At 41.7% G+C, this 17,168-nt stretch overlaps 1 protein-coding gene across 1 annotated transcript in view; it reads left to right on the top strand.

The window, feature by feature from the left end:
- Nucleotides 1–17,168, top strand: part of Pspc1 (paraspeckle component 1) — a 56,561-nt gene that overhangs the window by 9,307 nt on the left and 30,086 nt on the right. The window contains exons 3-5 of the mRNA XM_021181553.3: nt 4,648–4,743; nt 6,122–6,318; nt 9,151–9,235. Of these exons, the coding sequence (XP_021037212.1) occupies nt 4,648–4,743; nt 6,122–6,318; nt 9,151–9,235 (378 nt within the window). The remainder of the gene's footprint in view (nt 1–4,647; nt 4,744–6,121; nt 6,319–9,150; nt 9,236–17,168) is intronic.

Raw genomic sequence — 17,168 nt, 5'->3', positions numbered from 1 at the left:
ACAATAATATGAGGAACTGAATTAAAGGATCGTGGCATTATGAAGGTTGAGAGCCTCTGCTTTAGAGCTACATTTTAATATTTTTTATTATTTTATGTATATGAGTACACCATTGCTCTCTTCAACACCAGAAGAGGACATCAGATCCCATTACAGATGGTTGTGAGCCACCAGGTGGTTGCTGGGAATTGAACTCAGGACCTCTTCAAGAGCAGTCAGTGCTCTTAACCGCCATCTCATCTCTCCAGCCCACATTTTAATTTTTTAATAGTGATTTTCAAAGAACAGCAGTAGCTGGAGTTACTGGTGCTTCTGAACACCTAATGTGGGTGCTGGGACTTGAACTAGGGTCCTCTGGAAGGGCAGCATTGCACTTACTGCTGAGTCCTCTCTACCCTCAGGGACCTAGAGGCATCTCACTTACTGGTCACCTGCTGCTGACAGGTGAGGGGCATAAAAGCACTGCCCACCCTAACCCCCATTCCCTTCTTGTCCTGCTCAGTCCCTTGCCTGTGTTCTCCTCTCTCTCCTCCCTCTCTCCCCTTCCCCCATCTCCCTCCTCCCTCTCTCTCCCTCCCTTCCTCTCTGCCCCCTTCCTTTTTCTCTCCTTCCCTCCTAGCCTCCCTCCTTGTCTTCTTTTTCTGCCTCTCTCTCCCATGCTCATACTCCAAGATGGCCTTTTGCTATCCCCTTCTTCCTCAAGTAAACCTCCTGCACTAGATCTCTTTGTTGTGTGGCTTCATTTCTTAGCAGCACAACTTGTCACAGGCCTGCAAAGATACCCTACCCTTCGCTGCTTTGTCCTGTCGCCTGATGACTTATAGAATATTTCTCAAGTTGCTAAACAATGCATTAGGTGGGAAAATGGGATAGGAGACATCTTTCAAAATTGAAACTTCAGGTTTTTTTTGTTTTTGTTTTTTGTTTGTTTTAGTGTGTGTCTATGTAAATATCATCAAGAGCCAGAGATAAATGTTGGTTGTCGTCTTCTAGAGTGGGTCACCTCGTATTTGAGACAAGGCCTTACTAAGACCTGAGACTCACTGATATGATTAGCTATGCTTGCTGGCTAGTGAGCTCCAGGTATATGTCTGTCTCTGCCTTTCCAACTCTGGAATTACAGTACCTGCCCTACTTGCCTTTTTAATGGATGCTGGGGATTGAGCTCAAATCCTCATGTTTAAGTTACAAAAATGGACAGAGGAAGCTTCCACAGGAGTGGTAGGCATGGTGAGACCAAGGGTAAGGTGGAAGAGCCCCTTAAGTACATTATACCTCAGATTCCTCTTCTTTTATTATGTCATGTGATAAAAATGGCTTGTGAGTGACTGATCTTCACCCTTTTTTTATTCCTGCGTCTATTCAGGGACAAGACAATGGAAGAGTTAGGGGGAAATTGGAAATTTTGTATTTGTCAGGATCTGTTACAGGAGGCAGTCCTTTCCTGCCTCCTGATTAAAGCATTCTCTACCACACCTGGCTAGAAATCAGTTTTGTTTGTTTTTATTTTTTTAAAGATTTATTTATTATATGTAAGTACACTGTAGCTGTCTTCAGACACACCAGAAGAGGGCATCAGATCTCATTACAGATGGTTGTGAGCCACCATGTGGTTGCTGGGATTTGAACTCAGGACCTCTGGAAGAGCAGTCAGTGCTCTCAACCGCTGAGCCATCTCTCCAGCCCTAGAAATCAGTTTTGGAAGAAATAATGTTCAATCTTTTCCTTCTCTTCTCCATTCTTCCTTTAAATTACATAATTTTAACTTTATGTATATGTGTATTTGATTGCATATATTTTGTACCACGTGCATGCCTACTGTTGATGGAGCCAGAAAAAGGGGTTGGATCTCTGGTGTGAGCTGCCATGTGGGTGTCAGGAATTGAACCTGGATCATTTGGAAGAACACCAGTGCTCTTAAGTCCTGAGTCCAGCCCCACCCTCTACTCCTTTTTTTTATTTATTTATTTTTAATGGGTTCTTCTGCAGCCCACTTGGCATGTCATTTCAGATGACGTGTAGCTTAGGTTTCTCATGCGTCTGCTTCCTAAGTTCTGAGATTATAGGCACTGCCATGTTCAGTTTTACGAAGTTTTGGAGTATAATATGTATTAATAGGCAAGTACTTATATTTAACTCATTTTGTGGTTTTCCTCTAGTTAGGGTTTCAACTCAGATTGTTAGCGGCTTGACTTGTGTTTTTTCAACCACCACTCTTCTGAAAGCATATTACTTGCATTGTGATGAGCAGATAGCAGAGACAATTTTAATATTATATCATCCATTCTTCTTACTTGACTCTTCTCATGAACTCCCCCTTCCATTTTACTTAAGACCATAGTAATGTAAGAACGGTTTCTAGGCATATCTATCAGTACCCATTCTTAATTTCTCAGACCCTATTTTGTTCCTTGAGTGTCCTGTGGCTTCTGTCATTCACCACCATGCCTGATTTAGGTCTCATTGTAGACTTTCTCATTCCTTTTGTTCGTCTTATTTGAGACAAGCACATGGCCTTTTGTAGCCCTTGTTGGCCTAGAACACTCTCTGTAGCTCAAGGACCACAGGACTTGAACTCCTCATGTTCACTTCCTGCCCCCTGGACCTCACAAGAATAATGCCTGCTTGCACCACCACCACATTCTCCTTGCCTCCCCCACCTTTCCCTTCTCCCCCTTGCTCTAGCCCACAGGTTTTTATTTGTTGAGAGCCACCATGTGGTTGCTGAGGTTTAAACTCATGACCTCCAGAAGGGCAGTCAGTGCTCTTAACTGCTGAGCCATCTCACCAGCCTGCCTTTTTTTTTTTTTTTTTTCCTTCTCGAGACAGGGTTTCTCTGTGTAGCTCTGGCTGTCCTGGAATTCACTTTGTAGACCAGGCTGGCCTCGAACTCAGAAATCCGCCTGCCTCTGCCTCCCGAATGCTGGGATTAAAGGCGTGCACTACTATGCCCGGTAGAATTTTTTTATAAAATTAGAAAAGGGGGGCTGGAGATATAGTTCAGTGTTTAAGAGCATTTTTACTCTTTCAGAGGTACTGAGTTCAATTCCTAGCAACCACATGATGTCTCACAACCATCTATACTGAGATCTGATACCCTCCTCTGGCATGTAGACATACATGTATATTAAATAAGTAAGTAAATTTTTAAAAAAGTTAAAAAAATATTATGTGGGTGTTTTGTGTGCATGCATGTCTGTATATCATGTGTGTGCAGTGCCTGAGGAGATAGAAGGTATTGGATACTCTGGAACTGGAGTTCATGATTTTGCCATATTTGGGTTCTGGGAATTGAGCCTGGGTCCTATGTGCTCTTAACCACTGAGTGCTCTTAACCACTGAGCCAGTTCTCTAGATTCTGTTGGAGAATTTTTAACGAAAGATGATTGAACAATATTGCTAGATCAAAGAAGACTGAGAAATAGGCAAATCTGAGTGTTTGAAGTGGTAGGACTGAGATAAGAAGCCATATACATCCAATCTGGATCACATAATGCCTTTGTATGCTGGGGGTTGAACCCATAATCTCCTGCCCTGTTACTTGAGACAAGCTCTCACTTTGCACACAGATCAGGAACTATACATTTATACATACTGTGTACTGGAATGGCAGCTGTAAGCTATTGTTTGGTTTCAGTTGCTACAGGAAAATAAACTGACCAAAAGCAACTTGGAAAAACGGTTTATAGTTGTGGCCAATTATAAAGAGAAGCCAGGAAAGGAAATTAAGACAGAAACTGAAGCAGAGGCTGTGGGAGGAGTACTGCTTACTTGCTATCAGAGTTTGTTCAGTGTGTTTCTTGATACATCCCAGAACCGCCTGTCCAGAGGTTTTGCCACCCACAGTGGGGTAACCTTTACACACTAGTCAAGAAAATCGGTTTGCCCATAGACCAGTTGATGATATTTTCATAGTTGAGATTCTGTAATAGTTACTTTTTTGTTGGTGTGGTAAAACACTTATGACCAGGGCAGCTTAGGAAAGGGTGAATGTATTTGCCCATACAGTTCCAGGGAGAGCCATCAGTTCTGTGATGGTGGAGTGAGGAAGACATGGTTGTTTGAACAAAAGCTTAGATCTTGAATTGAAAGCACAAAGAAGAGAGCAAACTGGGAATTGTGGGAGTTGTTGAAACTGAAAGCTCTCCATAACCTACTTCTAACCTATACTTCCTAAGATTACTAAAACTGTGCTACTAGCTAGGGGCCAAGTATGCAAATGCCCAAAACTGTGGGGAGCTTTTCTCATTTAAACTACCACACATTCTTTCTTAGATGGCTCTAGCTTGTCTCAAGTAGACAAAATGACCAACATAGCAACCATGCCTACCTATTTTGACAAAGATCTTAACAATTAATTAGCTAATTTTGTGTCAGGTTCTCATTGAATAGCTCTGGCTATTCAATAGAACTTGCTCTGTAGAGCATGCTGGCCTCAAATTCAGATCCTCCTGCCTCTTCCTCTGCAATACTGGATTATAGGTGTGAGCCACCATGCCTTGCATAATTTTTATCTGTAAATATGCATAATACTTAGACATTTTCCTTAACTAACATTTTTTGACATTCTTATTATAAAAACTTATAAAGGATGTTAATTGTAGGCATGACATTAATTTTTATTAATGCCTTTATACTTTTATCTAGAACACCTCGTCCAGTCATTGTAGAACCCATGGAACAGTTTGATGATGAAGATGGTTTACCAGAGAAGCTAATGCAGAAAACTCAACAGTACCATAAGTAAGACTTGATTAATAAAGATATTCTAGATATATATTGTCTTGGGTATATTATATTTTTTATGAAGTACTATTAGAATACAATCTGGTTAATGAGCGGTTTGGTCTATATGGAATGTTATTTTTATTGAAAGAACTATTTAATTTTATGTATATATATGTGTGTGTGTGTATAAATATATACATATATATATGTATATATTTTATTTATATATGTGAACTACTCCCTCCCTCCCTTCCTCCCTCCCTTTTTGAGATGGGGTCTTGAACTCAGAGATCTGCCTGCCCTTGCACCTGGCCCCATCTCTTGCCCTCCCACCTCCACCCACAAGGACCAAATCCTGTGCCTTATTGCCTTATTCTGTATATTACTGACCTAAATTCCTGGACCCTATGTGATTCTGTGTTCACTACCTGTTTTTGCTCTGTGACTTTCTGTATTAGTACTTGGAATTTAATCATATCAGCTCATCTTCCCTTTAACCCCAAATAAAAGGAAAATTCCAACTGTAAGGTTTCTATAGGTGAGATGAGAATTGTACTGGTATTAATACTTTCACCAGACACTCCTCATAGTTGAGAATGGTTGAAAACTTCATTTGAGCTTCAGTTGTATTTGTAGCTCTTATTTGTTTATTGTCTTTTTTGAGACATGAACTCACTAGGTAGCCCCTGGTGGCCAGAAACACACTATGTAGACCAGCTTGGCCTTGAATTCATAGATCCTTCTACCTCCAAAGTGCTGGGATTAAAGGCATGCCCCACAAAGCTTGCCAATTTTTATCTTTTATTTAGTCATTTCTTTGTTCATTTGTTATTTAATTTTTGAAAAGGTATATATGTATAGTTGTAGCATAAGTTATATGTCATAGGAATTGTATTACACATTTGAGATTAAATAGTTGACTGGTAATGCCTGTCCTATAAGGGTATAACTGTTAAATATGTAATTACAGGTAGAATGAGCTGGTTGGTTATCTTTAGCCCATCCACATAGCTTGGTACATAACAAAACATTTTTATTACTAAGAAAATCTGATTCTAAGCTATTAACTTAGGGCTTACTGGGATTGTATGTTACAGGTTTCAATATGTGTAGTAGTTGAACGAAAACCAGAAAGTCTTTATGAGAGCTAGTAATAAAAGCATAGGTTGGAGTATTGCATTTTGTAAGTTTGAATCATTATTTATTATCAATTGGGCACTATTTGAAAATTTCATAAATTTGTGTTTATAGAATCTATTTCATGATCCTGTCATGAGACAATGTATGGTGCCTAACTGTTCAGGCCATAAATGTCCAGTAAGTGATAGTTACTATTCTCTGTGGTTGTTTACTCTTAAGTATACACTTTTGTATGTTTTTAATGTTAATACAGGGAAAGAGAGCAGCCACCACGGTTCGCTCAACCTGGGACATTTGAATTTGAATATGCGTCTCGATGGAAGGCTCTTGATGAAATGGAAAAGCAGCAGCGGGAACAAGTTGATAGAAACATCAGAGAAGCCAAGGAGAAACTGGAGGCAGAGATGGAAGCAGCTAGACATGAACACCAGTTAATGCTAATGAGGCAAGGTAAAGGAGATGTGCCAGTGAGATGTTAGTCCTTTATTAGTAGTTGTGGTTGTGGAGAACAGGGTCTTTATATATATACCAGACTAGACTTGAACTTGCAGATCTGCTTGTCTCTGCCTTTTGAGTGCTGTGTGCTAGTATTAACTTGCCAATTAGGAGTTCAGAAACAGGAGTTGTAACTCAATATACTAGTTCTGAGAGAACTTTGTTGTTTTAAAAACAGACTCTTCTCACCTGGTCACTCAGGCATTGTTTGAACACCTTATTATACTGATTACTGGAATTTCAGAATAGAGCCACAACAACTGGGAGAACTTTTTATTTGTTTTTGTTGTTTGTTTGTTTTTTTAAATCAAGGCAGGGTTTGTTTCTCTGTAAAGCCCTGGCTGTCCTGGAACTTACCTTGTAGACCAGGCTGGCATCGAACATGGAGATCCGCCTGCCTCTGCTTCTCCAGTGCTGGGATTAAAGGCGTGCGCCACCACTGCCTATTGAAAATTTTTTTCTTTTAAAGTCAGAAATTTAGTAGGGATTGAGTATCCCTGATCTAAAAAGTTTGGGAACAGATTTGTTACAGATTTAGATCTCTGGGTCGGTACCAAATGTAGTCTGCAAGTATGCCTTTGTAACAAGTGTGCATGTTGCCCCTCAGAAGCCAGAGAGAGCATTAGAGGGCATAGCTAGCAGTAAGATGGACTGCTTAAATACTTCCTAGAAGCTTCTGTGTCCTTGTTCCATTCATCTTTTGCTCACATTTTCCTTTTCTCTTCTTTGAAGGTGTTTTGTTTGTTTATTTTAGATTACTTTTGAGTTACTTGTCTTTATGTATATTAGCTATTTGACTTAATGTGAGCCATGTGTGTGCAGTCTTTTCAGAGGCCAGAAGCTGTCAATCCCCTAGGGCTGGAGTTACAGTTGGTTCCAAGCTGTCATTTGGGTGGGTGCTGGGAATTGAACCCAAGTCTTCTGGAAGAGCAGCCCAGACTCTTAAATGCTGATCCATCTTTCTAGCCCTGTCGTGTAACTCAAGCTGACATTGAACTTCTGGTATTTTAGCTTTAAAAACCATTCTAGGGTGTTTATTTACTTATTTACTTACATATTTTTGAGATAGGTGAGGTTCATGTAGCCCAGGCTTACCTCTAACTTGGCTAAATCCTGGAGGATAAACCTGAGCCCCTGATTCTTCCCTCAGGTATTGGTGTGCACCACTGTACCTGGAATAGTACACGTTTATTACTGTGCAGTACCCTATGCTTGCACTCCCAACATCTGACATAGAGTCTGAAGAATCATCTCAGGGTTAGCCTAGGCTACATAAAGTGAGTTTAGAAAGTAGAAAACATTGATGACTCATCTCTGAATCCTTTTGGTAAATTCTCTTTCTGCCAGGATAAAATAGAGATCTTTTACTGTGTTTCTAACAGTCTCACTGGACTCTGCAAATATTTCTTTTAGAACAAGGCAGTGGTGGTGCATGCCTTTAATCCTTGCACTCAGGAGGCAGAGGTAGGCAGACCTTTGGGAGTTCAAGGCTAGCCTGGTCTATACAGGTAGTTCCAAGACAACCAGGGGTAGGTACCCTGTGTTGGGAATAAAAGAATTCTTTGTTTATGTATATGAGTGTTTTGCCTGAGTGTATGGTATGTCTGTAGCTCAGGGAGGCCAGAAGAGGACATTGGGTCCCCGTGGGTACGGTTACAGAGTTTATTTATTTTTTTTTAATGTGGATACCAGAATGGAACTGTGTGGCTCTGTAAGAACAATATGTGTTATACTCTTTTTTTGAGACAGGGTTTCTCTGTGTAGCCCTGGCTGGCCTGGAACTCACTCTAGACCAGGCTGGCCTCAAACTCAGAAATCTGCCTGCCTCTGCCTCCCAAGTGCTGGGATTAAAGGCGTGTGCCACCACCGACCGGCACTGTTCTGTACTCTTACATTGAGCCATGTTTCCGTCCCAATTTTTTGGTTGCTAATGTGTATAATCTTGGCACTTTTGAAGCCGAGAAAGTGGGCTGTGGTGAATTTGAAACTACCTTGGACTACATAGTGAGTTCTTGTTTGATTCAGAGCAATGGTTCTCAATGGTTCCCTTCCTAAGTGCTTCAACCCTATAACATAGTTCCTCATGTTCTAGTAATTTCCTACCATAAAATTATTCTCATTGCTACTTCATAACTGTAATTTTGTTACTGTTATGGATTGAAATGTAAATACCTGTGTTTTCTGGTGGTCTTAGGTGACCCCTGTGAAAGGGTCATTTGATCCACCAAAGGGGTTGCAATCAATAAGTTGAGAACAACTTGTCTAGGGTATGATCTTATCTCAAAAAACTCACAAAAAATTAAAAGACTAAAAAGAAAATGTGATTGGAGAGCTGTTTCAGCAGTTAAAAGCACTGGCTACTCTCCTAGAGGACCCAGCTTCAGTCACTGTACTTAGAACTCTGTAACTCCAGTTGTAGGGGATCTAATGTCCTCTTCTCACTTCCTTGGATACCAGCCATGATGTTGTACACACATATATGCAGGCAAAATGTTCATATATAGAAAATAAAAATAAATCCTTGAGACAAAAGCAGAAAGGAAGCAGTAGAAACAATACTTCCTTAGCTCTTTTTTTTTTGGGGGGAGGGGGTGTTGAGACAGGGTTTCTCTGTATAGCCCTGGCTGTCCTGGAACTCACTTTGTATACCAGGCTGGCCTCGAACTCAGAAATCCGCCTGCCTCTCTGTCCTTAGCTCTTATATGTGCCAGTAATAGAGATTCCACTTTTGGATCTGAAAACAGAAGGAAGGTTAGATAATATTAATATGTAGTTAATATTTTTTAGATCTAATGAGACGTCAAGAAGAACTCAGACGTTTGGAAGAACTCAGAAATCAAGAACTGCAGAAACGAAAGCAAATACAACTGAGGTAAAAGAACATCTAATATAAATGTGTGTGTTTCAGTGAGAACATTTCCATTTATTATAAACAAGTTGTAAAAATAGTAGAAATACTAAAGAAAACTTTTTTTCCTTTTTGGCCACATGGAAAATTACAATATGCCATAACTCTTTTTTGGTGGTTCTTGTTATGATTCTTTAGCTGGTTAAGGTCACTTTGACTGCATTGCAATTGTAAGAATGCTTGTGATTACCAGTTTTTCCAGATATACGTACATTTGGATTGCTATTTGCCTTGCTTTATTTTGAGTCAGAGTCTCACTTTGTACCATGGGGTTGGCTCATCACTCTATTGTATACTAGGTTGGCTTCAAAGGCTAGATCTTCCTGCCTTACTTTTTCTAAGTGCTAGAACTACAGGCTTGTGCCACTATGTCCAGTTTATGTAGTGCTGGCTGGGCTCTTGCATGGTAGATAGACATCTTACCAACTGAGTTACATCCCTAGCTCAAGGTCTGTAAAGTACTTAGTCTTCAAATTTTCAGAAATCAAAGTTAATGTTTCTGAATTTTTGGTTGTTATTGTTTGTTTGTTTGTTTTTAAGAGTGCTATATCTTAATGTACACCTACATGCCAGAAGTGGGCATTAGATCTCAGTATAGATACTTGTGAGCCACCATGTGGTTGCTGGGACTTGAACTCAGGACCTCTAGAAGAGCAGATTGTGCTCTTAACCGCTGAGCCAGCTCTCCAGCCCCCAAAGTTAGTGTTTTAAACAAAGCTATGCTAGATGAAACAAACTTGATATTTTTGTTTTGGAAAATTATCAAAGTACGATATAAAGAATATGGGTTCAATTCCCAGCACCCACACGACAGCTCACAACTGTCTGTGACTCCTGTTCCAGCACCCACACGACAGCTCACAACTGTCTGTGACTCCTGTTCCAGCACCCACACGACAGCTCACAACTGTCTGTGACTCCAGTTCCAGCACCCACACGACAGCTCACAACTGTCTGTGACTCCTGTTCCAGCACCCACACGACAGCTCACAACTGTCTGTGACTCCTGTTCCAGCACCCACACGACAGCTCACAACTGTCTGTGACTCCAGTTCCAGCACCCACACGACAGCTCACAACTGTCTGTGACTCCAGTTCCAGCACCCACACGACAGCTCACAACTGTCTGTGACTCCAGTTCCAGCACCCACACGACAGCTCACAACTGTCTGTGACTCCTGTTCCAGCACCCACACGACAGCTCACAACTGTCTGTGACTCCTGTTCCAGCACCCACATGACAGCTCACAACTGTCTGTGACTCCTGTTCCAGCACCCACACGACAGCTCACAACTGTCTGTGACTCCAGTTCCAGCACCCACACGACAGCTCACAACTGTCTGTGACTCCTGTTCCAGCACCCACACGACAGCTCACAACTGTCTGTGACTCCTGTTCCAGCACCCACACGACAGCTCACAACTGTCTGTGACTCCTGTTCCAGCACCCACACGACAGCTCACAACTGTCTGTGACTCCTGTTCCAGCACCCACACGACAGCTCACAACTGTCTGTGACTCCTGTTCCAGCACCCACACGACAGCTCACAACTGTCTGTGACTCCAGTTCCAGCACCCACACGACAGCTCACAACTGTCTGTGACTCCAGTTCCAGCACCCACACGACAGCTCACAACTGTCTGTGACTCCTGTTCCAGCACCCACACGACAGCTCACAACTGTCTGTGACTCCTGTTCCAGCACCCACACGACAGCTCACAACTGTCTGTGACTCCAGTTCCAGCACCCACACGACAGCTCACAACTGTCTGTGACTCCTGTTCCAGCACCCACACGACAGCTCACAACTGTCTGTGACTCCTGTTCCAGCACCCACACGACAGCTCACAACTGTCTGTGACTCCTGTTCCAGCACCCACACGACAGCTCACAACTGTCTGTGACTCCAGTTCCAGCACCCACACGACAGCTCACAACTGTCTGTGACTCCTGTTCCAGCACCCACACGACAGCTCACAACTGTCTGTGACTCCTGTTCCAGCACCCACACGACAGCTCACAACTGTCTGTGACTCCAGTTCCAGCACCCACATGACAGCTCACAACTGTCTGTGACTCCTGTTCCAGCACCCACACGACAGCTCACAACTGTCTGTGACTCCTGTTCCAGCACCCACACGACAGCTCACAACTGTCTGTGACTCCTGTTCCAGCACCCACATGACAGCTCACAACTGTCTGTGACTCCAGTTCCAGCACCCACATGACAGCTCACAACTGTCTGTAACTCCAGTTCCAGGGGATCTGACACCCTCACACAGACACACATGCAGATAAAACACCAATGCATACAAAATATTAATAAACAAGGGTCTCCCCTCCCCAACATTGTTTGTTTATTATGTAGCTACAGCTGACCTTGGAAAAGAATGAACTTGAATAATCTGAAATTTTTAGATGATAGAATATTTGACATTGATGTAGAGGAATGAACAATAAAGTCAGAAGACATGGAAGGAACCTTATATGCCTATTGCTGAGTAAAAGATAACTATCTAAAAGGGTCAGTACTGTATGACTTTTAGTTATAGTTTTATTGCTATGAAGAGACACCATCACCAAAGCAACTACAAAGGACTACATTTAATAGGGGCTGGCTTACTGTTCAGTCCATATCATTCTTGGCAGGAAGCAGACATTGTGCTGGAGGAGGGGCTGAGAATTCTACATCTTAATGGAAAGACAGCCAGGACAGCCAGGAGGAGACTTCCTTCCATAGGTAGACAGAAGGAGACTCTCCTGCACTGGGCAGAGCTTGAGTACTCGGAGCCCTCAGAGCCCATCTACACAGTAACACATTTCCTCCAACAATTCCACAACTATTTCCACAAGGCCACACCTCCTAATAGTGCTAATTCCCATGGGCCAAGAGTAATATGTAAAGCACCACAGATTCTGATTGCTATGGAGACAGCAAGCTAAGGAGATGATGATTGTGATTGTCAGAGGTTAGTGAGTAGAGATGAAGATGAGGGAAATTGTTTTAAAATTTTATTTTTATTTTGTAAAAATTTCATATTTTATATGAAAGTGCCTGTATGTATACAGTAGAAACCAAAAGTGTGTATCAGATTCCTCAGAACTGGAGTTACTGTTAGTTATAAGCCTCCATGTGGATTCTGGGAACCTTGGCCCTCCACAAAAGCAGCTCCTAATCTCTGAGCCCTCTTTAGGAAATCAGAGTTTTAGGGCAGAAAGACTGGTTTGTAGAATGTTACATTTTGTCTTTGAACTTAGGGCATACACATCAAAACTGAAACCTAACAGAACCATTGAACTCTGGATGATAATGATTTGTCATTGGGGTTCATGGATTTTATCAAATGTGCCACTCTAGTGCACATATTTATTGACAGTAGGTTGTTGTAGGTTTAGGAGTGGAGGAAATATTTGGGAATACAATATACCACTTTTTTTTCTTCAGAGCCATAACAGCTCTCAAAAATAAATAAACAAGCACACTCACAGGCACACACCCACGCATTTACATACAGTGTGGGAAGCACATGAATGTGTACATTCAATGGCACAGGATTACCTGCAGGTTTTCAAGTGCTGAGATTATAGGTGTGCACTCCCACACCCAGCATTGTATATTCTTTGTTAAGTGAACAGTAACTGTAGTATGAGACATATTTCTCACTATTGGAGCAAGGTCAGAGGTTTTCAGTATATATAGGTAGATGCTGTACAGTACAGTTCAATAAAAGTCCCCAAAACAGTGTTGTCTCAGCCACAATGAGCACACCTATTTTCCACATTCTAGTAAGTGCCATTCATTGCCTAATAGCAAAACATTCTATCAGTAGTAAGGAAGTACTCAAAACAGGGTAGGTTGTATCAGAACAACCTGGAAGCCAACATGACAGCTTCTAATGGCCAAACAGTTTCATCAAAAGAAGGAGAAAGATGGAGACACTGAGAATGAGATCATTAGCTTTCAAACCATAGAACAAAATTTCTGTAAATTTATACTGCTAAAAGTACTGAATAATAAATACATAATGGAAAAAGAACAACTGTTCACAGCGGAATTCCATTTAACAGAGTAAAGAGAAAAAGATTAAAAGGGATAACTCAGTGATAAGTAAATAGTTGTAGTCCTGTGCTATGCCTCTCCTCTCGGGGTATCTGGACACTGCTGCCAAAACACCTGCTCACAGAGGACTGGGTGAAGTCCTGAATGGATGGGGTTCATAGTCTTCCTCTTCCTTCCATGGTATCAGATACTGCTGCTTGATAGTCAGGATCCGGTCTGGTTGGGGCACAGGCTCTAAAAGAGCAACAGCCTTCCCTGACCAGATGATCTTTAATAAGGCAGCTCTCTAAGAGGGTCTTAGCTTGTTTGTATTTCTTCGTTGGGGGTAGGTTTGAATGGACACACTTTATTTGGGTAAACTTTATTGGAGTGACAGTATCCAGGATGAGGAAAAGGTCATTTGGCTGAAGGCTGATTACTGAGTTGCTTTAGTACTGAGTACATGACTGACTACCTGGTTGTGGGTAGCCTGGTAACCAGCTCCAAGGTAGGCACTGAAACAGGGAAGGAGCTGCTCTCTCCTTTTACTCCTAGTCTCATCTACTCTTTCTGGTCTCAAGTTTTGAGGTTTCCGGGATTTGAACATGCTCTACCTCACCAGTCCTGTGCCAGTTCCTCTTGTGGTACGGTCCACATGCCCCACCAATAATATAGTAATTACTATTTTTGAGACAGTGTATCATGTATTCCACAGGGGCTTCTTACTTCAGTCTCCCTATGACTGGCTCTGCCTACCGTACTCATTCCCACAAGAGAAGATTTATTTATGAATATGAAAGTAGGTAAAGCCTTGAACAACAGGATTTTTGCATAGTGTTAATACAAATATTTCTATCATTAATAGCTTATTTGTTGGGGCTAGAGAAATGGCACAGTAGTTAAAAGTACTAGCTGCTCTTTCACAGGACCCAAGGTCAGTTCATGACACCTAAAATGGCAGTTAACAACCAAGGGGGATCTAATTCCTTCTTCTGCCTGCCTTAGGCAGTGTATGCATATGATGCACAGATATTCATAAAAAATCTTTAAAATATTGTATGTATTAGAGAGATGGATCAGTGGCTAAGAGCATGTACTTCTCTCTTTACAGGTTTCTTTAAATTACTTTCTAGATTTTATTTCTGTAGTGTGCGTGGGTGTTTTGCCTTCGTGTTTATGTACCACATGCATGCCCGGAATGCCCTTGTGGTTTGAAGGGGAAAGCAAACTTTTTGGGACTGGGTTTACAAATGGTTGTGTTGCCATGTTGGTGTTGGGAATGGTTTTCTGGACAAGTAGCCAGTGCTCTTAACCGCTGATTGGTCTCCAGCCTGAGTGTACTGCTCTGCAGAAGACCCAGTTTGATTCCCAGCATCTACTTTAGGCAACCTCCAGCTTGAGGAGAACAAGATACTTCTGGCCTCTTGAGCAGCTGAACTCACATACCCATACACAGACATCCACATACACATAATCAAGAATGATTTTTTTTTTTTACATTTTTATATATTTGTTTTTACAAACAAAGATTTTTGTATTAAGGTCAAGTGGAAAAATTGTAAACTTAAAGTAGAGTAACCCAGGAGACAGCACTACAACTAAATGTCAAAACTGTCCATTATCCTATTTGAGACTTCATATTAGATATCTGATACTACTCAGTAAAGATTCAGCAACTGATAGCTTCCCTGACATTCTTGCTAAATACTCATAACCTCATTGTATTGTCATCAGGACAACACACTAGACCACTGCAATGAAGTCACAGCTGGCTGCAGAGGTGGGTCAGTGGTTAGGAGCCATATCCTACCTGTGCAGAGATTCTGGTTTCATCTCCCAGCACCCATATGGTGGGTGGCTCAGATCCTTGTAACTCTAGCTCCAGAGTTTCTGCTGACCTCCACAGGCTCATGATAACACACACACACACACACACACACACACACACACACAGGCAAACACTCATACACACAGAATAAAGAAAATTTGTTAGTTTTTCTTTGAGTAACCTTGCTATCTTGAAACTCACTCTGCATGCAGTTCAGGTTGGTCTTTTTTTTTTTTTTTTTGGTTTTTCGAGACAGGGTTTCTCTGTGTAGCCCTGGCTGTCCTGGCACTCACTTTGTAGACCAGGCTGACCTCAAACTCAGAAATCCGCCTGCCTCTGCCTCCCGAGTGCTGGGACTAAAGGCGTGTGCCACCACGCCCGGCTCAGGTTGGTCTTAAACTCAAGAGATTTGCCTGCCCCTGACTTCCAAGTGCTGGGATTAAAGGTGTGTGCTACCACACTTGGCTAAAACAAATCCTTTTGTCTACTTGTTTTGTTTCTCAAGACAGGGTTTCTCTGTATTCTTGGCTGTCCTGGAATTCTCAGGCTGCCTTTACATTACACTACAGAGATCTGCCTGCCTCTGCCAAGTGCTAGTAATAAAGGTGTGTGTCATCACTGCATGGCTTTTTTAAATTTATTTTCTAATTAAGTAAATAAATAAATTTGAAAGAGATAGAGAAGGAGAGGGAAAGAGGGCTAGGGAGATTTCTTAGTGGGTAAAAGCACATATTGTGCAAGCCTTTACCAGAGTTGGATTCCCAAAGCCAGGTGAAAAGCTTGCTAGTCTGGTATCCGTCTGTAATCCCAGCACGTCTAATTAAAGGCAGAAGGCAGTGAACTCTTGGGACATGTAGTCATCTGGAGGATACAGTAGGAAGGCAGAATTGAGAGTCCTGTCTGAACAAGGCAGAAGGACAGAGTCAACTCCCACAAAGGTGTCTTCTGACCACCACAGGGGGCTCGGCCATGCATGGACCTCCACACTCACATGAAAAAAAACAAAGTTAAAACAAAACAAAAAGAACAGTTTTTCAAAGGCATGGTGGCTCATGCTTGTATTCCCAGCATGCAAATAAGAAAATAAATGCTTAAGAGATAGCTACAATACAGTGGGTTTGGGGGTAACCTGAATTAATGAAAGCAAATCTCAAAAATAAGCAATAAGAAAATAATAGTCACTTTGCAAGCTTCTGTCATGCAGCACTGCAGCCTGCCTGCTTCATCATTTCTTTTCAATTTTTGTATTTATGTGCATGTATCTGGGTAGAAAAGCTAAAATGGGGTGTCAGAACCGTGAAGTTGGAGTTACAGGCAGTGGGTGCTGGAAATGTGATTCTGGCCCTTTGCAAGAGCAATAGTATTAACTGCCAGGCCATCTCTCCAGCCCCTGACTGGTTCTTTTGAGTCATTTTTCTGTTTCCTTTCTATCTCTTTTTCCTTGAGATGCTTGGTCAAAGTCTAGATGTGCTGTCCCCCACACTTGTCTTTTTCATCCTACTGAGGCTCCCTCTTAACCTTTTTCTGCAATGCCTCTGATTTCCCACTATTCCTCTGCCTATTTTCTTGTGCTCCAACTCAAAAAGTGGCAATATTTCTTTCCATTCTCTATCTTTCCATTTCTACCTAGGAATTGAAGAGACTTATATGTTGTTTATTCTGTTTTTCTTTCTTTTTTTTTTTCTTTTTTTGGTTTTTCGAGACAGGGTTTTTCTGTATAGGCCTGGCTGTCCTGGAACTCACTCTGTAGACCAGGCTGGCCTCAAACTCAGAAATCCACCTGCCTCTGCCTCCCGAGTGCTGGGATTAAAGGCGTGCACCACCACGCCCAGCTCACATTCTCTTTTTAATTCTAAGTTTATTACACCTTTCTAGCAAAACAACTAATACCATCTCTTAAAACTTTCTTCCTCAACTTGTTTGAATCAAATCAGGAATTCTATAGAATCATGAATTCATATAAACAGCATAGTTTATCTTTATGATGATAATGCAGGAAATCTGATCACTAGAGTGGGCTAATGTGTG

The sequence above is a fragment of the Mus caroli genome, unplaced genomic scaffold, assembly GCF_978045245.1.
Source record: "Mus caroli unplaced genomic scaffold, Mus_caroli_1 scaffold_12, whole genome shotgun sequence".
In the NCBI taxonomy this organism is placed as follows: Eukaryota; Metazoa; Chordata; class Mammalia; order Rodentia; family Muridae; genus Mus; species Mus caroli.
The sequence above is the reverse complement of the archived record's forward strand: the minus strand, read 5'-3'. Positions and strand labels throughout refer to the sequence as shown.